Raw genomic sequence first — 25,603 nt, forward strand, 5'->3', positions numbered from 1 at the left:
TGGAATGTGTCCAGAGGAGGGTGACTAAATTGATCAAGGGTCTGGAGAACAAGCCCCATGAGGAGTGGCTTAAAGAGCTGGGCATGTTTAGCCTGCAGAAGAGAAGGCTGAGAGGAGACATGATCGCCATGTATAAATATGTGAGGGGAAGTCATAGGGAGGAGGGAGCAAGCTTGTTTTCTGGTGCCCTGGAAACTAGAATACGGTGCAACGGCTTCAAACTACAGGAAAGGAGATTCCACCTGAACATTAGTGAAGTCGAAGGTGACCCCCCCCCCCCAAATAAAAAATGGTAACTTATAGTTTTGCTAAGGACAAGGACATCAGCGTGAATAATAAGGATTAAGTCTTGGTCAATTTGCACAGACACTAACAACAATAGCAACAACAACCACAACAACAACGACCCTTCGCGTGTGAGATAGTGTGTACATTTAATCAAGGCTTTATGTCCTATATTTCATATATGAACCTGAAAACTGTATAAAAGTGCATGCTTTATATGTTATGGATCTCAGTCTATTTTTGGCAAACTATCACAGGCTGGCATCACTTTTAGCTGAAATTAAATAAAATACCTCGGTGGCTTCTGCTTCGACTTGGTGGGTTATATTCTGGAAATTATTGGCTTCTTTTTCTCACCAGGCTTAACCCATAGCTTGGATCTTACTATCCAATGCTGCTCTAAATTGCTCGTTAACATTAGGAAGAACTTCCTAACTATGAGAGCTGTTCAGCAGTGGAACTCTCTGCCCCGGCATGTGATGGAGGCTTCTTCTTTGGAAGCTTTTAAGCAGAGGCTGGATGGCCATCTGCCGAATGTGCTTTGAATGCGATTTTCCTGCTTCTTGGCAGGGGGTTGGACTAGGTGGCACGTGAGGTCTCTTCCAACTCTGTGATTTTATGATTCTATTATTCAGTTCCCCCATCTCCTCCTCTTCATTACCTCTTATATACACACACACACACACACACACACATACATACATATACACACACACACACACACACACACAAATTGCCTAACTTTATGGCAACCTTTTACATCAAAAGTCCTAATGATTTCAAACTCTAGTCCTCCAGGTTTTTGAACTTAAACTCTCATTTAACCTCAGCTACTTTGGCCAATGGTCAGAGATCCTGGGAACTGAAGTCCAAAACATCTTGAGGGCCAGAGTTCGGAAATCACGGTCCTAATGGGAAGTAAGGTTTTATAGCCACCAGGGCGAGGATGTTGTGGTAAATTGGGTTCTGTAGTGGCTTGGAGCTGTCACATGTCTCTCTTTCTGTTCACGAGGCTCGCCTAAATGAAATAATGCAGGCCTCATTTATTAAACTCTGGTTTGGATGTGCTCGCTGCTCTTGCGTAATAGTGTTCTTGGAAAAAAAAGAGGAGGAAGGCTCATCCTGTTCTTAATTGGATGGAAAGAAATGGAAAGAAGGGGAGGGGGAATTGGATGAAAATGGGAAAGATATCCCCCTGGTGTCTCACTCCAAAAATGGCATGTGTAGCTTTACATATAACTACTGGTTGTTATTGAGTGAAACATGGTGAGAGGGGGACACAAAAGGAAAGCACTGGCTCCCAATATGAACTCCCCTGTGCCTTTTCAAGCCTCCAAATTCCTCACATTGCAGAGAGAGAAAGATCCTGGAAACCCTTCACACCGTGAACTCTTCCATTTACTGACTTCATATTCTCTTTGGCTGCCTTTTCCCCCCCCTCTGGATGTCTAAACTGAATTCCTAAATACTTCTTTGAAGTTTGAAATCACTACCATGCTAGAAATTTAGGGACAGACAGAAGGGAAAACATTTTGAGGCCCCCAATGCTTTCTTGTCTTCACATTTCCAAATTTGTAGCATTGCAGAAACTTGGAAATCCTTCACACTGCAGTCATGGGCAAACTTCGGCCCACCAGGTGTTTTGGACTTCAACTCCCATGATTCCTAACAGCCTACTGGCTTTTAGGAATCATGGGAGTTGAAGTCCAAAACACCTGGAGGGCCGAAGCTTGCCCATGACTGCTTTAAACTCTATGTTCACATCCCCTTGAGTCACTTGGCCCCTTTTCTTTGGATACCTCAGCTAGATTTCTAAATGCTGCCCTGAAGTTCCATTTTACTGCTTTCATATTCTCTTGGGTTTTCACCCCCTCTGGATGACTGAACTTGTCTTTTTAGATCAGGCATGGGCGAACTTTGGTCCTCCAGGTGTTTTGGACTCCAATTCCTAACAGCTGGTAGGCAGTGTTGTCGAAGGCTTTCATGGCCAGAACCACTGGGTTGCTGTGAGTTTTCCAGACAGCCATGTTCCAGAAGTATTATCTCCTGACGTTTCGCCCACATCTATGGCAGGCGTCCTCAGACCCACTGAGAAAATCCAACAAATGCTGCATTCAGCAAAGGACAAGAGGGAGCCTCTCACCTCTACAGAAGTCTACCGTATACCATGCAGCTTTGGACAAGTCTACATAGGGACCACCAAACACGAACCAAGGAACATGAAAGGCACTGCAGACGAATTAAACCAGAGAAGTCAGCCATAGCAGAACACTTGATGAATTAACTGGACACAGCATATTATTTGAGAATGCTAAAATGCTGGACCACTCTGACAATCACCATGTCATACTATGTGATGCTGATTGATGTATTTTATTATGCTTTTATTTCCTTGGTTTTAATTGTTTTTAATTCTTCTAATTTTGTACCGTGTATTCCTTGTTTACTGGGCTTGCCCCGTGTAAGCCACTGTGAGTCCCTTCGGGGAGATGGAGGTGGGTCACAAGAATTATTATTATTATTATTTTATTTTATGACACAGCAAACAAGATAGATATGCTGGAGTTCGTATCAAAAAATCACAAGTCGAACACTTCCCAAGTGTCTAGGACTGTATGATGTATTTTCGGATGATGCGCGAAAATTTTATTATATTATATTATTATTATTTTTATTACACAGAGAAGCTATTGAAATCCACAAGCATGTGGACAATTTCAACAGAAAGGAGAAAACCATGAAAATGAATATCTGGCTACCAGTATTTAAAAAAAACCCTCTAAAATCAGGACAGTAAATAAAGAACAACACTCAGAAAACAAAGTAATTCCAGACATGAATCAGTCAGTGCCAGCTAACATCTTCCCACAAAGGATTCCCCCAAGCAATAAACAGCCAGACCTTGAAGCTGCAAGGCTAATCAAGGTGCTAATCAAGGTGGCCAGTTGGAACATTCACACTTGCCTCAAGCAGACAGAGTTCTTTCTCCAACCCTGGATGTTGCCTATTTTCCAACAGACCTCACAACCTCTGAGGATGCCTGCCATAGATGGAAACATCAGGAGAGAATGCTTCTATAACATGGCTATACAGCTCAGAAAATTTATAGCAACCCAGCTAGTAGGCTGTTAGGAATTGTGGCAGTTGAGGCCCAAAACACCTGGAGGGCCAAAGTTTGCCCATGCCTGCTTTAAATTGTGAAGGATTTCCAGGTTTCTGTAATGCTAGGAATTTGGAGAGGCGAAGAGGCTGTTAGGAATTGTGAGAGTTGAAGTCCAAAACACCTGGAGGGCCAAAGTTTGCTCATGCCTTAGATGTTCCTCACATGTTTTAAGTTCCAGAAGTGCCACATATTAGAGGGCAGAAGGGAAGGACAGACTTGTGTAAGGGAAGAGAGTAGTCAGCTCCTCAAACTCAGAAGATTTTTCAGAAACTGGAGAAGCATGGAGACCTTTGCATTTCCTTGCTGAGACTTTGAAACTACAAATTGCGCCTGTATTATATTCATATTGTCCTGCTGATTGGAAGGGGCCTTTCCAGACACTGTGGGATGCTTTGAAGGAGGCAAGTGGAGATAGAAGAGGCCAGCTGGGACTCAAGCAGCATCCTTGGGACACCTTCCCTTCACTCGTCCCCTCACAAAAAGGGAGGGGAGTTGTGTTGTTCCGACCACGACGAAGTGGAGGAAGAGGAGGCGGCAGGCAACGAGTGGGGGGGGGGGGGGCGTGTGAACAAGAGGGCGGACACTTTGGAAGAAGGAGAAACTTGGGGAAGAAGAGTTGGCGTCGGAGGGGGCGTCGCGCAGTCTCGCATCAGGAAGAGCAGCGAGGCGAAGGGGCGAAGAGAGTCGGGCTGCGAGGGGAAGAAGGGCGGGCCGAAGGGCGCCAAAAGGCGAGGGACGGGCATGGCGCCCCTGGGCTGGGCTTTGGCGCTCCTAGCCTCCCTCAGCGCCTGCCTCGGCCAAGGAGGACCCCACTTGCGCCCCGGAGCCAGGAACAAGTAAGTGCCCCTCCAGTTAGTTGCCCAGCGAGGCGGGAAGGGCAGGGAAGGGGTCTTTAACCCTTATCAATTCATTTGAAGGGCTCTTCTGAGGAACAAGGCAACCCAAAGAGGCCGCCAATATCCAATCCAGACCTCTCGGGACCGGGTCGCTCTTCCTTGGGGGCATTCTGCACTCCAGACTTAGTTCGACGCCACTTTGAACTGCCCTGGCTCAATGCTATGCAATCCTAGGAGTCGCCACTTTTCCCGAGAAGGCTGAAGACCTTAAATTGTGGAAAGTTTTTATGGCCGGAATCACTGGGTTGCTGTGAGTTTTCTGGGCTGTCTGGCCATGTTCCAGAAGCACTCTCTCCTGACGTTTCGCCCGCATCTATGGCAGGCATCCTCAGAGGTTGTGAGGCTTGTTGGAAACTAGTCAAGTGGGATTTATATGTCTCTGGAAACTCCAGGATGAGAGAAAGAACTCTTATCTGTTTGAGACAAATGTTAATGTAGCAATTGGCCACCTAGATTAGCATTGATTGGCCTTGCAGATTCAAGGACTGGCTGCTTACTGCCTTTGTTAGCTGACCCTGATTGTTTCCTGTCTGGAATTCTCCTGTTTTCTGAGTGCTGTTCTTTAGTAAAGGTAAAGTTTTTCCCCATAGGTTTTCCTCTGGGGGTTCGTGCTCATCTCCATTTCTAAGCTGAAGAGCCAGCGTTGTCCGTAGACACCTCCAAGGTCATGTGGCTGGCATGACTGCATGGAGTCATACTGCCCTGATTTTAGAGCTTTTAAATATTGGAAGCAGTTTGAAAACATGCAAATGTGAGTAGATCAATAGGTACCTCTCCGGCAGGAAGGTAACGGTGCTACATGCAATCATGCCGGCCAAATGACCTAGGAGGCATCTACGGACAATGGCAGCTCTTCAACTTAGAAATGGAGATGAGCACCAATCCCCAGAGTCGGACACGACTAGACTTAAAGTCATGGGAAAACCTTTACTTTTATCTTTAGCCAGATTTTGTTCATTTTAATGGTTTCCTCCTTTCTGTTGAAATTGTCCACATGCCTGTGGATTTCAGTGGCTTCTCCTCTATGTAGTCTGACATGGTAGTTATGAAAGTGGTCCAGCATTTCTGTGTTCTCAAATAATATACTGTGTCCAGGTTGGTTCATCAAGTGCTCTGCTGTGGTTGACTTTTCTGGTTGGATTTGTCTGCAGTACCTTTCATGTTCCTTGAGTCATGTTTGGGCAGCGCTGCGTTTGGTGGGCCATATGTAAACTTGTCCACAGCTGCATGGTATACGGTAGACTCCTGCAGAGGTGAGAGGATCCCTCTTGTCCTTTGCACAACATAGCGTTTGTTGGATTTTCTTAGTAGGTCTGTAGATCGTTTGTAGTTTGTGTTTTCCATCAGCTTCCCTATGTAGTCAGTGGTTTCCTTGATGGATGGTAAGAACAATTTCCTCTGGGTAGATTTTTGTCTTTACTCTTGTGGCCTGTTCTTGGCTTTGCAGCTCTTTTCTGACATCTGTGGTGGAGTCTCCATTGGCCTGTAGAGCCGAGTTTAGGTGGTTCAGTTCCCCATAGAGGAGGTGGAGTTCACAAAAAGGCTATTAAATGCTAATCAAGCTGTCCAATTGCAACATTCACACCTGCTTCAAACAGACAAGAGTTATTTCTTCCACCCTGGGCATTCCACAGATATATAAACCCCACTTGCCTAGTTTCCAACAGATCTCATAACCTCTGAAGATGCCTGCCATACATGCAGGCGTAAAGTCAGGAAAGGATTCTTCTGGAACATGGCTATACTGCTTGGAAAACTCACAGCAACCTAATAAAATTACCAGCTCCGTGATTCCACAGCATTGAGCCATGGGAGTTCCAGTCATATCGAACTGTATTCATTCTACAGTAAAGATACACCCTTTAACAGCCATTGGAGAGGCGGAAAGGAGCAAGTCAGAGCAAATGGAGGTTGACATTGGGGGTAGGGGAGAGAGAGGAGGAAGTCCATGATCAAGAGCAATCTTTGGGGCCTGGGTCTCCTTGGTTGAATTGGTCCAGATTACTTGAGGTTTCTCGATACACCCCAGAGAGATTTCTCAGGTCCAGTGGGGAATTGTTACTATCCTTTCACACAGGCTTGGGCAAACTTTGGCCCTCCAGGTATTTTGGACTTCGACTCCCACAATTGTGGAGGTCGAAGTCTAAAACACCCGGAGGGCCGAATTTTGTCCATGCCTGCTCTAACATCTTAGACACGCTACATCAGAAGAGTGCTAGAGAGAGATCCTTTTCTGGAGTGGCTCCCTCCCTCTGGAATGCCCTATCAGATGATATTAGATCTTTATCCTCTCTACTAACATTTTGAAAGTGCCTTAAAACCTTTCTGTTCAAGGAAGTCTTTTGGAGAATCATAATTCAAGAATACTAAATAGCTAGGAAGGCCTATGAGCTTGTTTTATACTGCTGGGTTAGTTCAACTTCTTTTACTGAACTTCAGTTAGAGTTTACAGCATGTCTAACATTTATGGTTTTAACTTGGTTTTACTGTTATGGAATCCTATGGAGTTGCTGTTCTACAAAATCTTTTTTGCCTTCTCTGCTCAAAAGTGCCAGTGTCTCCCACACCACACTTCCCAGTATTCTGTAGCACTGAGCAAAGTGGCAAAGTGATGTCATTCCCCAGTGTAGATGTTCTTTCCCTTGGCAGCTCCGAAAGAGAAGGAAAGAGGTGAGAGCAGCAAGTCGGAGCAAGTGGAGAATGGCTGTGGGGAAGAGAGGAAATCCCTCATTTCAGGAAGCCGCATCCTTAGCCAGAGGGCCTACAACTGCGCTGTCTTGTCTGGGAGGATGGGCCACTGGAGCAGGGGAGGGGGATTTGGGAAGAGGTCAAAAGGGCAAGCCTCAGTTAATTCCTTCTAGTACCACCCTAGTCTGGTGGTTTGGTTGTTGGAGTAACCCTCTAGAGAACAAGGTTCAATCTTGGGCAGGTCATGCTCTCTATCTCTGTGGAAGGAAGGGGACAAATCCTCTCCGGATCAAAACTTGCCAGGAAAATCCCATTATAGTGGGTTGCGTTGAGTTTTCCGAGCTGTATGGCCATGTTCCAGAAGCATTCTCTCCTGACATTTCACCCACATCTATGGCAGGCATCCTCAGAGGTTGTGAGGTCTCACAACCTCTGAGGATGCCTGCCATAGATGTAGGTGAAACATTAGGAGACAATGCTTCTGGAACATGGCCATACAGCCCAGAAAACTCAAAACAATCCAATGATTCCAATCATGAAAGCCTTCAACAATCCCATGATAGTGTTTCCATAAGTTGGAATCAACTCAGAAGGCACCCTGCAGCAGCCACATGTCATAGTTTAATGATACATATAGTGCACAGTGGCTATTTCGTATATGCATATTTATAAGATTCACATTGAAATGATAGTAAAGCCCATTAATATCTACCTCCTCAAAATAACTACTTTTTCAGTTTGTATCTCAGTCCTGTTCTTTTGTTCTCTGAAGTCCTTAGTGAAGGTGTGTCATGACATTTTCTTGACAAGGTTAATTCAGAAGGGCCTAGGTCTGAGATGGAAAGAATGATGCACCCAAAGTCCATGATCAAGGAAGGATTTGTGTCTTGGTCTCACACTGACTCTTATATCAGCCCTAGATCATTCTAAATTAGCATGGAAGCTGAATACATTGTTTCTCTTCAATTAAGAAAAATCAGCTATAGCTATACACAAATGTGCAAAAACCCTAAGGATTGAGTGGGTAGTATGGTTTTTATTTCATGAGACCTGCCATGCTTCACTAAAATTGTCAATTTTTGGAGCAAAAGGGAGTTTCAAAAATTTCACAGGACCCCGTTGCATAATCAAGCAAAGGCTGGTTCAGGGAGTCACCTCCAAGTAATTTCTCAATTTCCTTTGAGGTTTTGCTCCAAAATGTAATCAGTTAATTATTACCATTCATCAGTCATCATTACATTCAAAATGAAATAAATTGCACAGTTCTTGTGATGGGAATCAAGAAGATGAATGGGTGATGGAAGAAGGCAAGGATCAAAGTGGCAGCAAAGCATACAAAGGAAGAGTAGGAAGGAAGCAGAGAAGGGAAGGAAGGAACAAATATGTTTGGGGGTTTGGATCAGAAAAGAAGAAATGAAGGAGCAAGGATTAGGTAGGATGGAAGAAATAGAGGGAATTTGCAAGGAGAAAGAGGAAGTTGAGTGCTGGTGGAAGAGAGCCTCCTTATTTTACTATTCTGAAGTTGTGAGGATTTGTATAATTTCCCCTACCTCAACATGCACATATGCAGAGAAAGTGAAGAAGCATCACGAACTATCTCTGTGCACCACAAAGTAAATCAAGGAGACACAGAAAGATTAGAAAGAGCCATACCACACGCACCAGAGAAAAGATCTAATAGCTACTGGGAATACCTAGAGAAGGACGTCCTTCTCCGATTGTTTAATATTCTAGGAGATCATAGACATACTTTTTCAGCCTTCCCCACCATCTATCCTCTTTTCCCTGTCCTCTCATTTCTCTTTCAACTGTGCAAGGAAATTGCCTCCACTCCATATAACAAGGGAAATCCCACTTCTGCTAGCACCAGTGGAAGGGATTCCCCCCCCCCTTAAGACAACTTCTATGCAAAGGAAATGGGAAGAATTACAGCATCTGGGGAGGGAGAGGTTAACCTTTCTCTTCCCCAGCTGCAGATCCCTAGAAAACCACCACCTACATAGCAATTAAACTTGAGGAGGGGATATTTGGCACCAGTATTGGCACTCACTCAGATGCCTGGATGTTATCCAGGGCCCTGGGAAACAGATTTGAGGTTGAGGCTCACCCATTCTTGTGGTGTGAACTGCGTTTAACGGCACGGCACGCTATAGGTGTCTGCTTATCTAACTTGAGATGGTAGGAAAGTTCATTTTGTAATGCTCAGTCTGTAGAATGCTAATTATTTTGAAGATTTATTTCCTGTCTTTGGCTGAATGAATGACCTTTCAAGTGTTTACAACAGCTAGCACCTTCCCCTCCTCCACCCAAGACATACAAAAATGCTTCAGCAAAAATGTGCTTCTCGTTAGATCTTAAATTATGGAGCCACTTGTAGCTGGATTGTTCCTCCTGGCAGGGGAAGTGGAAACAAATTCCTTATAGTTGCTCCTTCTGTTCCCGATGGGCCCAGGATGGTCACCCCCCCTGGCGTGATGTTCTTATTGGCAAGCAGAAGGGGAAACTCCCATTATTCCTTAGTCCTCTGGCTGAAGGCAAAGGTCAGGGTTTGCATCGTTTCCATTATGCAGCCCCTGGGCAGCACTGCAATTACTAGCTGTCACTTGCCACACACAACATAACAGACCCCACTGCATGCCACCTGCTCTTAAATGCATTGGTTCAACTTGATTTTTATAGAAACTATTTATAGAAACACATTCCTGATTATTACCCCTTCCCCTGACAGCGTGCCACATCTTCAATTCCCTCTATGTGAATGTACCACTTAAAGTTATTTTAGATTTTGACAGCTCCATATTATATAAAGGATGCCCATTAATTTAGTTCACAGGTCTGACAAAATTAGCAACTCTTGACAAAGTGCGCAGACAAGACAGATTGCAAAGACTGTGCCTGCATGCAATTTATTTGGTGGTTTGGTGAAGTACTCTGCAAAATCACACAGCCTTGGATCGCCCTGAGTCCCTTTGGGGAGAGAGGGTGGATTGAAAATAAGCTATTATTGTTGTTGTTGTTGTTGTTTTATTGTTAATTCTAATCAGTATTATTATGTTGAGAAACTACAAATAGTTTCTGGTGTGAAAGAATTAGCCATCTTCAAGGACGTTGCCCAGGGGACACCTAGATGTTTTGATGTTTTACCATCCTGTGCGAGGCTTCTCTCATGTCCCCGCATGGGAAGCTAGAGCTGACAGATGGGAGCTCACCCCGCTTCCCAGATTTGAACTGCCAACCTCCCAAACTTATTTGGCCTGCCACCCCCTTTCCAGAAAGAATATGACTCAGCACCCCCTGGAAAAGGGGGCGTGGTTTAGAGGGGTGGGCATGGCTCCTGCTCAAGAGGGTAGGACTGAGCCTCTCTCCTAGTCCAAGATGCAGGGCTGGGAGGGAGAGGTGGGCGGGGCCACAAATGGGCGGCCAGGACGGATGGGCAGAGTTACGAGCTCTGAGGCAGGGCTGAGCTTCTATCCCTGTCTTCCAGTGCCTACCAGGACACAGGAGGCGGGGCTAGAGGAGGGGGCGGGGCCTCTGCCCAAGTGCCTGACAGGGCTGAACCTCTATACCCCGCCCCCATGTTCTAACAAGTGCCTCAGGGGATGTATAGAGGCTCAGCTCTGTCTCGGGCTCTTGGGAAGAGGCCCCGCCCGCACCCCTAGCCCCGCCCTTTAGTCCTAAAAGGCCTCTCAGGAGAGGTATAGAGGCTCCGCCCTGTCTCGGGCTCTTGGAAGGAGGCCCCGCTCCCTTTCCTAGCTCCGCCCTCTGTGTCCCAACAAGCGCCTCAGGAGAGGTATAGATTCTCAGCCCTGGCTCGGGCTCTTGGGAAGAAGCCACGCCTACTCCTCTAGCTCTGCCCCCTGTGTCCTAACAGGTGCCTCAGGTGCTCAGCCCTGTCTCCGACACTTGGGAAGAGGCTCCGCCCCTCCTCTGGCCCCACCCCCGTGTCCTAATAGGTGCCATCACCGCCCCCTGGATCGCTGCAGCGCCCACCAGGGGGCGGTAGTGCCCACCTTGGGAATCACTGATTTAACCCATTGCACCACTTGGGGCTCAGTTGAATCAGTGCGATTTACCATTGTAGTGATTTATCATTCAGCAACTAATTCAGTGGATCTGTGCTAGTTAGGACTAACCTACAGAATTTAGGGCAACATCTCCTGAATTCATGAATAGTGTACAACTACTTTGGAAATTCTGTCTCTGAGTTCGTTGATCCAGTTTGCTTTCATCATGTCATTTATGCATTTGCTACCTTATGATCCCATCCTTCCTTCTTTTAGAAGCAGCAAAAATATGTTAGCTTCAGTTTCATATCTGCGGTATAGAAATAATGAATTATAATTGCTATTTCACCCATGAATGCTAGATCAGGCTGAGGAAAGACACTTCTTTCTCCATTCCAATGCTTCAGTATCTGTACACAGGAAGTCATTCCTCCTTGAGATGACTTTGTTCCCATTCAACCCAGAACTGGAGGCAGGATACGCTGCATAAAGCACAGTACACAGGATGTATCCTTTTTGATAGAGTTGGCATTTGCTTATACTAGGAAATGCAGGGGTGAATAACTTAATAGAAAAGTGTCAACTTTGAGTTGTCGTAGGGCAGGGGTAATGAACCCTTTAACAATTGATTAAATTGTTAATTCTTTTCTATTTCTTATCCCTCAAAGAACTAAAAATGTTGTGATCCTGGATAAAGCAACCTCTTTTGAAAGGAGAGGTCTTTCCTCCCTATTTCAAGCTTTGTTCTCTCACCATCAGTTGTATTGGATGAGGACATGCAAATCTATTAACCTATTAACTTTTGAGCAGACCTTAAAACTAAGTACAGATAACTATATGCATTATATTGTTATCAAGCAAGCAAGCATTAATACTTGAGTTTCCATAGTAGCATTCAAGAGAGTAGATTTCCTTTTTCTCCTAGTTGCAGTGAAATTTTGAAATTTGACCTCATATTCCTTTCAGATGTTGTACTCATGAAGGTAGGAACCAGATAGTTGTGAGTACGCCTTGACACTTTCCTGAATGAAGCATTTGCTATTGCACATTTGACCCAGACAGATGGTTCAGTATTTATTGTCTGCTTGCTCAACAGTGTCTTCCTGTTGTCTCCTTCTCCCCTTCAGAAACTGGTGTGCCTACATTGTGAACAAGAATGTGACCTGCTCAGTGATGGATGGCACCGAGAGTTATGTTCAAGTTCAGTACAGATGTGCCTGGAACCAGATGCCCTGCCCACATACCCCAATGTAAGTAGCAGTGGAAGAGAACAATGGAGTGGGTGAGTGGGTGGAGAGGAATGCGTTCATCTTTCCAGCATTGAGGTATTCCCATATGTAGGCAGAAAAACCCTATGCTTTAGCACACAGTTTAGTCAGACTGTGGGATTATTCATGCTTGAAACCTTCACCATGTGGGTACTTCATTAGGATGTGCACTATTTTCTGACATCTGATTTGTAAGCCACAACATAAGTCCAACAAAGCTTGCTCATTTGAAAATTGTGAACACAAACCAGCTGTAACTAATTAGAGCCATGTTGAATTTTGTGTCAACAAATCATGCAACAAGTTGCTATACAGGCTCCCCAGAGATATACGACAAATCCCAACCTTTTTGGGCTTTAGAAGAGCGCTAAAAACATGGCTGTGTGCTCAGGCCTTTAATGAATAAACGACAAAGACGACCTGGACTGATTTATGGATAAAGCAAGAGGATCTTGGATGAACGGATTTAACCATATGTCTTATATTTTATATTATATTTAATTGTTCTTAATGGATTTTATATATTGTTATGATTTTAACTATGTTGTTGGCATCAAATTGTTGCCAATTGTGTAAGCCGCCCTGAGTCCCTCTGGGTGAAAAGGGCGGGATATAAATGCTGGAAATAAATAAAAAATACAATATTCAGACAAAAGAAGGCAATTGCTAAAACTGTATTCATGTATGACTAATTTGAGGCTGGCATCAGTTAAATATATTTTATAAAACTTCAATCAGAGTTAGAGTAATTAGCACCTGGATTTTTGTGCAAGCTTTGTGAGCACCTGCTGTTGAGCGCAATTACATTCCTTGGCTTATATTCACCTTCAGGCTCTAATCATGCAAGCATCTATAAACTTTGCTATAAATCAGTGCAGGCCCTCCTCTTTGAAATGACTGGAAGAAGCCAAAATGGACCAGTAGTTCTGCAGCAATATGCTTACATGTCTTGCTCCATAATCCCAATAGAGAAAGGGTTTGGAGCAAAAAAAGAGCCTATGATTTTTATTGAGTGGGATATAGAGCCATTGAAGTAGTTGTTGAAGTGGCTGTCCAGGTTCCTTTCAGGAGTGTTGCTAGTCCAAAGGACTTTGTCAATTTCCACTCAAAGTGGTAAACATTTGAAGGTCTAGACAAATATAATATTCTTTGTCATCTGAGAATGTAAGTGAAGTGTTCTTACGCACCAACTCAGAACTAGGAGCACTATTAGAGCCTCCTCAAAGCACTTAGCCAGACATTGCTGTAATGTTCTTTGGAAGCTGGAAAAATGGAATTTTCTTCCAAAAATGATAGCATGTTCTGAACCTGTAGTTGATACTGACATGGAAAGTTGCACTGTGTGTATGCTGGTGCATGCACTCCTGGGATAAAATAAAAAGTGGGTACCTATGGTTCTCCACTGATTCTTTCGCTCTCTGTTATCTGGTTTCCCTTTTGCTGCGGAAGCTGAATGCATCTACACCAGTGGTTCTCAACCTGGGTCCCCAGATGTTTTTGGCCTTCAAGTCTCACAAATCCTAACAGCTGGTAAACTGGCTGGGATTTCTGGGAGCTGTGGGCCAAAACACCTGGGGACCCACAGGTTGAGAACCACTGATCTACACCATAGAATTAATGCAATTTGACATCCCTTTAATTACCACAACTCAATGCTGTGTAATCATAGAAATGGTACTTTGGTGAAGCACCATCAGAGAAGGATAAAAACCTTGGAAAACTACAACTTCCATGTTTCCATTGCATTGAGCTATTGTAGTTAAAGTGGTGTCAAACTGAGCAGTATAGATCAGGCATGGGCAAACTTGGGCCCTCCAGGTGTTTTGGACTTCAATTCCCACAATTCCTAACAGCCGGTAGGGCTGAAGCTTGCCCATGCCTGGTATAGATGCATCCTGAAAATACTTTTCAGGCAACTGAGGCCCCTTCCACACAGCTATATAAAGTCCACATTGAACTGGATTACGTATATGGCAGTGTAGACTCAAATAATCCAGTTCAAAGCAGATATTGTGGATTGTCTGCCTTGTTATTCTGGGTTATATGGCTGTGTGGAAGAGGAAGTATTTTTGGAGGGAAGGGGAGTTAGCTGTTGTTGCTTGGCCCATCAGGGGCAAACATGATTAAAAATACTGTGCATCCAACCATGTGCAGTTCCCACCCTAAATTTCTGGGAAGTCAGTGCCCAGCTATGACTTTTATGCTACAGTATACTAGGTAATAAAATTTGTATTATATATTATTTCCAGAAGGTTTTTGCATCAGTGGCATGTTTCCCTTTGGTTCCTTTTCTCTGTTCCTGATATCAAGGGAATAAATTCTTTGTATGCGTGCAGTCCACATGTACAAAGATCAGCAGAATAATTACTTGCACGTGTCAAATTGCAGACTACTGAAGTACATTTTTCTATTATTTGTTCTGTGGAGGGAGGCCCATTGCCTGTCATTGGACAGTATAGGACCTTTTCTTTCAGGTTGTTAGCTTCTGATTTTGCTAGATGCTAAATTCTTAAGAGGGAAATGCTGGGAAAGGGGCATATGAAAACATGCCAGAAAGTCTGTTGGCTTTTGTTAAAGCATCCTGGAATAAGTGTTAAGAATGGAAACTTTGGTCTTACTGTCAATTTGAAATGAAATACCTTAAAAAAAACTTGTATGAACTTGGCCAAAGTATGACTGCATCTGGAAGAATGCAAGTACTATTTTATTTTTTAAATCTACATTTAGTGTTTCTTCATTGCCGACTAAAAATATTGTTACTTCTACTAACATCTCATCTATGGCTGTCAGTTATGATAGGAATTAAAGATATCCTAAGAAGTTGTGTAGCACAAACCTGTGCGGGTTTACTCACAAGTCAGCACATTTGTGTCCGAATTAGCTTACTTCTTAGTAAATATATTTAGGATTACAGTCTTAGTCATTTTTTCTTCTGTATTTGGATTTTGCAATGTATTTGTTTTTGCAAAAAGAAATAATAACTTGCATTTGCCAAAATAGTCATTTTGATCAATCTAAACATGTGCAACAGAAGCTAAATGAGAGGAAGTTGTGGTGAGATGTTCTCAATGTAATGTCCTTTAAAAATTCTTCTCATGGGAATTTTCATGACTACAGTAGTTTCATAAAAGGAAGGGCCAAAACTGGATTGTGATGCCTGGGGAGGAGAATGTGAGAGAGTAAATGCCATTGAGCACAGTGGGACGTACAAGCAATCATTTAATCATGCAGTTGATTGTAAATTCCTGAGACTTTCATGTATTCTTCTGGGCATCTAACTTCATGATGAAGTTGTGACAATAGCACTTCATTTTGTGCTTCCATCCCCAACATCAAATTAGGTTGCCTTTTGAGAATAGCATGTGCCATCATGGGTATTTCTGCATGATCCTGACGATCTCCTTTAGATGCCCTACTTCAAGTGATCCCATCAGATGAAGTGATCTGGGTGACTTCTAGAAAGTGAATGCACTTGGTAGTGGCACCAAGCTAAGGAATAGTCCTCCTCAGCATGATGTTATTCAATTTCCTTATCAGTGACTTGGGCCCCTTCTACACTTCCATATAAAATCCAGATTATCTGCTTTGAACTGGATTATATGGCAGTGTAGACTCATATAATTCAGTTCAAATCAGATAATCTGGATTATCTATTTCAGTGTGGTCCAACCTTTAGTTACCCGAGGGCTAATCATACTTTAGTATAGGAATGTGATGGCCATACATTCCAGAAAGAAAATGAATTACGTAATATTGAATTACATAATTAAAATATTAATATTTAATTACATAATTAAAATATTTTTCCAGTAAGAGGGTCAGGGGCCAACAAAAATGAATTGGTGGGCCGCATGTGGTCCATGGGCCACAGGGTGGACCACACTGATCTACAGTAGAGTCTCGCTTATCCAACATAAACGGGCCGGCAGAACGTAGAATAAGCGAAAATGTTGGATAATGAGGGATTAAGAAAAAAACCTATTAAATATCAAAGTACATTATGATTTTACAAATTAAGCACCAAAACATCTTGTTTTACAACAAATTTACAGAAAAAGCAGTTTGATACACAGTAATGTTATGTAGTAATTACTGTATTTATGAATTTAGCACCAAAACATTGCAATGTATTGAAAACATTGACTACAAAAACATTGACTACTAAAAGGCAAACTGCATTGGATAATACAGAATGTTGGATAAGCGAAGGTTGGATAAGCGAGACTCTACTGTATTTGATAATTTGGATTAAATGGCAGTGTAGAAGGGACCTTAGACTATGGAATTGAATGGTCGTCCATGGTGCAATTACCTGGTCCCATCTTTATGTTTTATTAAGTAGCAGTAATAAATATAGTAAAATTAATTAAATAATCACTTCTAAAATGTGTACAATTTTATTAGACTACTAGGTTGAGACATGCTTCCCCTCTTTAAAACATAAGCAGGCCTAGTTAGAGCAGACCAAAGGTCCATCTAATTTATCACAGGGCCCTTCCACACAGCCATTTAACCCAGAATATCAAGGCAGATAATTCACACTATCTGCTTTGAACTGGGTTACCTGAGTCCACACTGGATTTTATACAGCTGTGTGGAAGGGGCCACAGTGATCAAACAGATACATTTTGGAAGCCAAGGAGGACAAGTGTGCAATGGCATACTCTCTTTGAGGTATAGCCTACGTTGTCACAGTGATTGTAATTCTAAACAGCTAAAAAGATAAGCTTTACTCTTGTCATTAGATCATAACTAATGCTGGTAGGGGATTAATTTTGTATCAAGCTGTCTTTTGTTTCTGGCTTTGATAGAATCATTTGGGAAGGGAGCTTCACAATTACAGGACAGACACAGCATTGCAAGAGAGAAAGAGATCTTGGTGGCGAAATAGTAGCATACATGCTGCCTCAAGTCTTCTCAAAATGAAGCAATTTAACAGGAAGACGAGAGCTGTGAGCAGCTATAATGCCAGATCTGTCTGATGTACTATATAATATTGTGGTCATCAGCCATAAAATCCAAGCATTATGCATCCACAAGAATTGACATTCTTACATTTCCAAAAAGATGATTCAATCTGGCTGGTCCAGATTGTGATCATATGAACCATTGTTAGGGAATCTTAATTCTCAGACAGCAATTGTCTGTTCTAAGCAAATGTATCTCAGGGATATTTCCAGTCATTCAAACAAAGTCAAAGAAATACAACTCTTACAATTAACTCATAGACATCAAAACGTTAAAATCATGTTTTGGTGTCTATATGACTTGGTCTGTACTAGTATTTGCCCTTAATAAAAGAATTCTAGGTTTATAAAAGGAAGCGTTGAAAGGGAATTCAAAGCTATTTTATGTAAAAGTATTCATACAATGGGCCCTTGGCTAGAATTGGTTCCAGGATACCTTATGGGATACCAGAACCCAAATATGTTCAAGTCTCATTATATATAATGGTGAAATAAAATGTCTCTTATATAAAATAGTGAACAACTCGGAACATGTTGGAGAAATCTCATCTGTCATGTGTGAAATGGCAGGAAGCTTATACATCAGCATAGTGCTTGGTATGTGGCAAAATCAAGGTTTGCTTTTTGAAATGTTTTTCTAAACATCTTTGAGCCATGACAGGCAGAATCCATGGCTACAGTGGGTTGATTGTATTCATTTCAGTATCATTTGTATGGGAAAAGTACTTATGGGATCAGTATCTTTTCATGATCGTGTTCTCAACAAAATGATAAATGACAACTGTTCAACATCCTAAATTGCAGTTTTGTTAAATTGGGGCTCTCGACTCAGTGTTTATTCCGGAAATACACTGTTGCTATAAGAAAATGCAACTGAAGCCACACTATAGTAAACACTGGACAAAAACAAGACACAATGGGTGAGATTAAGCACACATATACATATACATTGTATCCACTTTCTCTCTCTCAGTTTCTCTCTTTGATAATAAAAATAATCCAGGATAAAATGTAAAATAATTTATTTTTCCTCAAAAATACCTGAGCTGTAACTTTGGTAGAATAAATTGTAGAAACACAGAACTACAAATTACAGGAAAAAGTGGAAAACTTAGAAATACATACATGATTCATTTTTAAAAACATTAGCCACCGTAGACTGAAACTCTTTTGAAAATAATTTTTTATAACATCAGCGGAATTTATCTGTGAAGAAACAAGATGTTCGTCTTTTAAAAATCTTCTTTGAGAACATCTTGGATCCATGTTCATACTTAACAAGATTTTTAAGGGTTTTATCTACACAAGGTATAATTTCCAGATAGCAATAAAATCAGGAACAGAATCAAATTAAAAGAGATTATGGGATCTGATTTTTGTGTATATACTGTCTGGATGGGAAGCCAACTGTCTGGTACCTATAATAATAATAAATTATTCAGTTCAGTATAGAATAGCGTGCTGCAGAAAAAGTCTTGAATGTCTTTAAAGGTGATGTACACAAGTATGAATGCCACTATAACATCTCTTGGATGTTGAGGTCCCATAGTCATTGTTCTTTCTGTCTGATTTTACTCGTAAGGAATTACTTTGATAATATGACCTAAATCCACTCTCAGCTACTGTATTTCTTGAATACTTATCTAAAACTAGCAGCTGGTTTGAGGTGAATGTAGAGGTGGTGCTAGATGTAAGGGCAAAGAACTGAGAAGAGGTGATGTGCTCTGGAGCCAATTGATCTAATGATAGGAAAGTGAAGACATGGATCTAGCTGTCTCATGAGACAATCAAAATTTGCCAAAAATAGTTACTGGGTTATAGAGATGCACTCTAAAAGAAGTCAGTACTAATTAAATGGTAACATTTAAGGATTAAGAGAAGATGGGATTAAGATATTTTCCTGAGTCTTGGCAAAATACCAAGAAGTTGAGGCAATGGAAGAGAAGGAGAGTTTCCTTCTTTGGTTTGATGTTTGAAAAGGAGGCCTGAGCTAAGACCCTTGAGTTTCAGATCAAGTCCTGGTCTGATTCATCCACGCAGAATGGAAAGAGCTCATTGGAGATGACTGAATTGACAGATTACTAACCGTAGCTTTTCCATTATCAGTCTCTGTGTGCTGGTCACTTTCCATATGCTTCATCTTCAGAGTATTTAATTTACTATGACTCTTTCCCAAATCATATTTACATATAGGCAAATAACAAGAATTTAAGAAGATTCACTGTAAGAATGGATATGGGTGTATCCAACTCAAGCAGAAACATTGAGCTTCCATTAATGTTTATAAGTAGTCAGAAATGTGTTCAAATAAATTGAGAATTGAGATTGTTGAATATGGAACAATGGCTACTGTATGATTTTAGAGAGAGGTTTTTCAATATAGGATCCAGATGGTTGACTCAGTTGGGTGTGCAGTTCAGGGACTTGTACAAAAAACAAAAGACATTCGCTTCACCTCTTGGCATGTCTGTTTAATGATCTCAAACTGCTGGGTGGGATGAACAACTTTGGCTGTATGTCTCTGACCTTATATTGCCTCTCTGTGTGTCTGTAAACACAGGATAACAATACACTCTTTCTTGTATATGATTTACAGAGCATTTAATTTTATGCATCATTCCTGACTTATGAAGTAGCTCCAAAAATTCCTTATAAATTCTGTCTGAATACAGTTGATGCACAGACTACTAATTGAGGCCCCTTCCACACAGCTATTTAAAATCCACATTGAACTGGATTATAAAGTAGTATGGATTCAGATAACCCAGTTCAAAGCAGATATTGTGGATTAGCTGCCTTGATATTCTGGGTTATATGGCTGTGTGGAAAGGCTCTTAGTATAGCTATGGAAGATAGTTTGCTCAACGGCTTCCTAATCAGAAGTCTGTGTCTTCAGCAGAAAAGGCAAGATGCTTTTCAGGGCAAGTGAATGTGTATTTGTATGGAATTACTTACCATTTCTGCTTGTTCCATCTGTTTGGCGCCATTTCCATTTCTGTCCTCCACTTACAGAAATGGGCATCTATAAGAATGGGCTTTTCCTTCCAAGGTTAGGAAAAAAATTCAGGCCTTGGGCGGCAAAGCGCCAACCCTGTGAGCTGGGCCTACGAGCCATCAAGCATCGATGGCTTATAGGCCCGGCTTGCAAGGCCTACCGTTGAGCGCTTGACGGCAGGCCTGGCAGCCAGGGCCCACAAGCCATTGAGTGCTTGATGCTTGTAGGCCCAGTTTGCGGGGCCTACAGTTGAGTGTTCGACCATAGGCCTGGCAGCCAGGGCCTATGAGCATCAAGTACTCAATGCTCTTAGGTCCTGGCTGCCTGGCCTACGGTTGAGCACTCAATGGTAGGCTGGCAGCCAGGGCCTACGAGCATTGAGCATTGTCTCCTAGGCCCAGCTCGCAGGGCCTACAGGCGAGCGCCAAGTGCTCAATGCTTGTAGGCCCTGTGGGGCCCCCCTATGAGCATCGAGCGTTCGGCGCTCGACTGTAGAACCTGCCAGCCGGGCCTTCGAGACATTGAGTGCTCGATGATCGTAGGCCCGGCAGACAGGACCTACGAGCATTGAGTGCCCGGCACTTGGCTGAAGGCCCTGCGAACAAGGGCCTACAGCCAAGCAACGAAAATCAGCCGACCAAAGGGTATCGTTCCCCTCTGCCTTTCATTTCACTGTTTCTTTTGTTTCCGTGGGGTTGTACTGTTCCATGCAATCCAAATTGATAAAACGGTACAAAACCATGAAAGAGATTAAACAGGATTTGGGCCCTAGTATGTATGTGTTTAGTGAGTGAGTAAAACATGTTATTGGCCACTTTAATATACAGAGCAAAGAAGATTCCCAAATGTCAGCTCTTGAAAATTGTATTCATTTTTCATTATGGTACCAAGATCTGCTTGAAATTATACCAGGGGACTGTGGGTTAAAGAATAATTTTCCTTGTGGTGTTTCGTAACTGGCTAACCACATACATCTTGTCCTGACAGGAGATGTACACAAATACACTACAAATGTAATATTTGGCTGCTTGTCTAGATGACTTAGGAACAATTGTGACACAAGTAATACACATTATTATTGCCAGTTTTGACTACAGTGCTCTATCTAATAAATCATGCTCTATTTAAGACTTGCAGACCAGATCGTGCACTTCTTTTTATTTGGCCTTTTATTTTGAAATGAAATTAAAACTTCAAAGAAGAAGAAAAATGGAAGAACACTATATTATAATAAAATGGAATTACTAATAAATCGGGGAAGGAACTCCACTGATTGCAATTCTTGTACCTCCTCAAGCCTATGCCCTTTCAGAAGCTGTTAAATTGCAGCTCTGTGTTGGCTGAAGCTAAACTGAAGTGGAGTGGAACAACAGGAGGTCAACCTGATCTCTTCTTTTGTATATGATGTATGCACTCGGGGCATAATATGCAATTCATATTCTAGACCTTGCTTCTTTTCTGTGGCACATTTATGACTTTCTTTCCTCACCTTCTCATTAATATTGTACTTAGTAGTGTTTCTTTGAAGATAAAGCTAAGTTGCCAGAACACACTTCAACAGGAAGGTCAGTTTAGGACAAGTGTCAGATTCAAGACCTGCAGGCCAAATCTGGCCCACCATGTCATTTTATGTGGCCCTCCAGATGCTGGACTACAATTCCTGCATTTCACATCATTCGACATCGTGACAAGAGCTGATGGGAGTTGTGATACAATAACATCTGGAAGGTTGCAGTTTGTTCTCTTTAGTCAGGATATTGGATTTGAATTCTGAAACAGGGCTTGTGGACATGATGTCTGACTTTAAAATGTTCTTTCACTTTTCCTCAACCACAGAGCCACAAGGGTTGCCATTCTCATTATCCCCATTCCGTATGGCAGATAATCAAAAGTGGTGGGAGTTGTCATTCAATAACATTTGGGGACCCAAATCAAATAAAAACTAAAGAGCACTGGTATCTATATGTATCAAAAATTGTTGGCCTTCTGCATCCATGGATTCAACAATCCTTTGAAGGCAACCGTAAGGCTGATGTGGTCCTCGATGAAAATGTGTTTGACACCCATGGTCTGGGAAGTGGAACTTCTTCAGTTGTTTGGGAAATAGACAGAACATGCATCGGAGAGGAAGATCTTTCTTGTTTATGTTGCTAAATAACTGAGAGAAAGGAGAGGACAGACAAATGGGATACAAGTTTAAAGGGAACTATTAAGGTCCTGCCTGTGCAGAGATAGTTTTAATTTGTTTCTGTGGAGGTGGATATATGGGCATCTCTACCAAGAAGCTGCTTAGTGACTCTACCACCTCTCCGTATCAGAAATATCTACCTGTAACATTGGACCATGGTTGAGTACTACCTGTACAAGGGGAAAGGAGTGCAAACAAGGCTTCATTACATTGTTCCTCTTTTACTACACACAGCCCAGCCAAAAAGAATAATAAATCACTATCTGGCTGAACTTTTCCTGCACCCTGACCAGTGGTCATATATGAAACAAGGAAGTGGGATTAAAGATATTTGATAAACAAACTGATTGTTTTGTTTTACTGGCTTATTTAATGAGTTATGAGAATGTATATAAACCGGAGTTTAGTATTACAAATTAAAACAGCCACTTTTTGGAGATTTGCAGGCGGCATTTTTCTTTCATATCAGTACAGGACTTATGCAAAATTGATTTCACTATATAAGTATGGAGGGTAGCAGAAGTAATTTCACGTTCCTTAAAGAACACATGCAGATAGAATATAATTTCTTGTTCTGTTTTTCTAGATTTTTGAGGTCATGTGGCACAGTGATTTTCCTCTTTTCTGATAGTCCTGATGCTTTTAGCAGGAAAAGAACTGCAGGTCAGTCAGGAGTAGGTTCATTTGCTGAATATACCAAATATACTGAATAAAGGTTTGGTTCATACACATCACTTCAAATGATATTAGTCCTACTGATCTGAATGGAAGTTCAAGTGAAATGCACTTGGATTTCAGGAAAGCAGTTTCAGTCATTCAATGCAAATATTTTCTCTCTGTCAAAAATGCAAGTTGTCTTTATTTCAGTTTCAAACACTTCTGCAAATTAATTGATTCATTGATGTTTTAACATCAATGAATCAATTAACATATAGGAAATCCCCAACAGACATGAAAGTCAGTCTTTTAAATTATTTTCCCCCTGTAAGCAATATTTAAGATGCAACCCTGTATGTGTATGTGTGTGTGTGTGTGTGTGTGTGTGTGTGTGTGTGTGTATAGTAGAGTCTCACTTATCCAACATAAAAGGGCCGGCAGAATGTTGGATAAGTGAATATGTTGGATAATAAGGAGAGATTAAGAAAAAGCCTATTAAACATCAAAATATGTTATGATTTTACAAATTAAGCACCAAAACATCATGTTATACAACAAATTTGACAGAAAAATTAGTTCATTACACATTAATGCTATGTAGTAATTACTGTATTTACGAATTTAGCACCAAAATATCATGATATATTGAAAACATTGACTACAAAAATGCGTTGGATAATCCAGAACGTTGGATAAGTGAGTGTTGGATAAGAGAGACTCTACTGTATATGTTAACTTGTAGTGTTCTATGTTTATTAATGGTTTTCTGGCTGGAAGTTATTTGGAAGAAAGCCATTTCATCGTTTAAGAAATTTCTGTGTATTCATCAGTAACAAATAGATAGAAATAGGGGAAATGGTGTTTTCAATCATTATAGTATAAAGTACCATATTTGGCTTTTCAAGTAAGACCGGATATCTAAGTACAGTAATATGGAATCACTCATTGGATCTAGCTTCCACTGCATATTGCAAAGAGAAAAAGGGATATGTCATTCAGTAAAGCTAATTCAAATAAGGATAGCTCAAAAATTTTGCAGACCTTGGGCAGTGCAACCGTCATGGTTCCAAGGCACATGGAATTATACAATCATAGAGTTGAAAGAGACCACATGGGCCATCTAGTCAAACCCCCTGCCATGTAGGAAAAGTACAGTCAAAGCACCCCAACAGATGGCCTTCCAACCTCTGTTTAAAAGCCTCCAAGGAGCTTCCACCATACTCTGAGGCAGAGAGTTCCACTGCTGAATAGCTCTTATTGTCATGAAGATCTTTCTAATGTTCAGGTGGAATCTCCTTTCCTTTAATTTAAGCCCATTGCACTGAGTCCTTGTTTCCAGGGCAGCAGAAAACAAGCCTGCTCTCTCTTCCTTATGACATCTTTTCAAATATTTAAGCATAACTATCATTCTCCTCAACCTTCTCATCTGCAGGCTAAACAGACCCAACTCTTTAAGCCACTCCTCATAAGACATGGTCACCAGACCTTTGATAGTTTTGGTCACCCTCATCTGGACATCGTCCAGCTTGTCAGTATCTCTTTTAAATTGTAGTGCCCAGAATTTGATACAGTATTCCAGGTGAGATCTGACCAAATCAGAATAGAGGGGAACCATTACTTCCCTTGAACTAGAGACACTATACTCCTTTTGATGCAACCTAAAATCTCATTGGCTTTTTGAGCTGCTGCATCACACTGTTGCCTTATGTTCAACTTGTTGTACACAAAGATTCCAGGTTTTTTTCACACGGACTGTTCTCGAGCTAGGTGTCGCCCATCCTGTATCTGTGTATTTCATTTTTATGCCTAAGTGTAACATCCTATAGTTCTCCTTGTTGAAATTCACATTGTCTCCAGAAGAAAACTAAAAACTTGGCTCTGCGCCCAGGCATTCAGCGAATAAGCTCATTGGCTGATGTAATCGGGTCGCAAATCTGTAATTGTAGCAGTATTGAATGACTGAGGATGGTGCAACATCGCTGCCTTGCAGTGTTTTAATTTTTGTATACTTTTTATCATGTTTTAATTGTCTTGTTTTATAGTATATTTGTTGCTGGCCCTCGTGGCAGAATGTAAGCCGCTCTGAGTCCCCTCGGGGAGAAGGGCAGGGTATAAATGCATGTAATAAATAAATAAATAAATTGTTAGTTCTGACCCAGCTCTCTAATCTGCTGAGGTGGTTTTGAATTCTGATCCTGTCTTCTAGAGTTTAGCTATCCTTACTAGTTTGGTGTCATCTGCAAACTTGATAAGCATGCCTTCTAAAACTTCATCAAGGTCATGAATAAAGATGTTAAACAAATTGGGCCAGGACCGAAACCTGCGGCGACCGACTAGTCACTTCTTTGCAGGATGAAGAGGAACAATCGGTGAGCACCCAGAAGCTGTTCATTCTCTGTTCTACTTCACAGACTACATGCAAGCAATGTGCTTCTGTGCATTGTTGCTTTTCAGATGTAATCTTGACCTTCATGCTGTGACGAAGATGGCAA

General features: G+C 41.8%; 1 protein-coding gene across 1 annotated transcript in view; it reads left to right on the forward strand.

The window, feature by feature from the left end:
* Window positions 1-3,858: 3,858 nt before the first annotated feature.
* The window catches only part of emilin2 (elastin microfibril interfacer 2), a 49,637-nt gene continuing 27,892 nt past the window's right edge, over window positions 3,859-25,603 (forward strand). The window contains exons 1-2 of the mRNA XM_016992902.2: window positions 3,859-4,284; window positions 12,164-12,286. Coding sequence (XP_016848391.2) covers window positions 4,190-4,284; window positions 12,164-12,286 — 218 coding nt within the window. The 5' untranslated portion in view covers window positions 3,859-4,189. The remainder of the gene's footprint in view (window positions 4,285-12,163; window positions 12,287-25,603) is intronic.

Source organism: Anolis carolinensis, chromosome 4 (assembly GCF_035594765.1).
Source record: "Anolis carolinensis isolate JA03-04 chromosome 4, rAnoCar3.1.pri, whole genome shotgun sequence".
Lineage (NCBI taxonomy): Eukaryota > Metazoa > Chordata > Lepidosauria > Squamata > Dactyloidae > Anolis > Anolis carolinensis.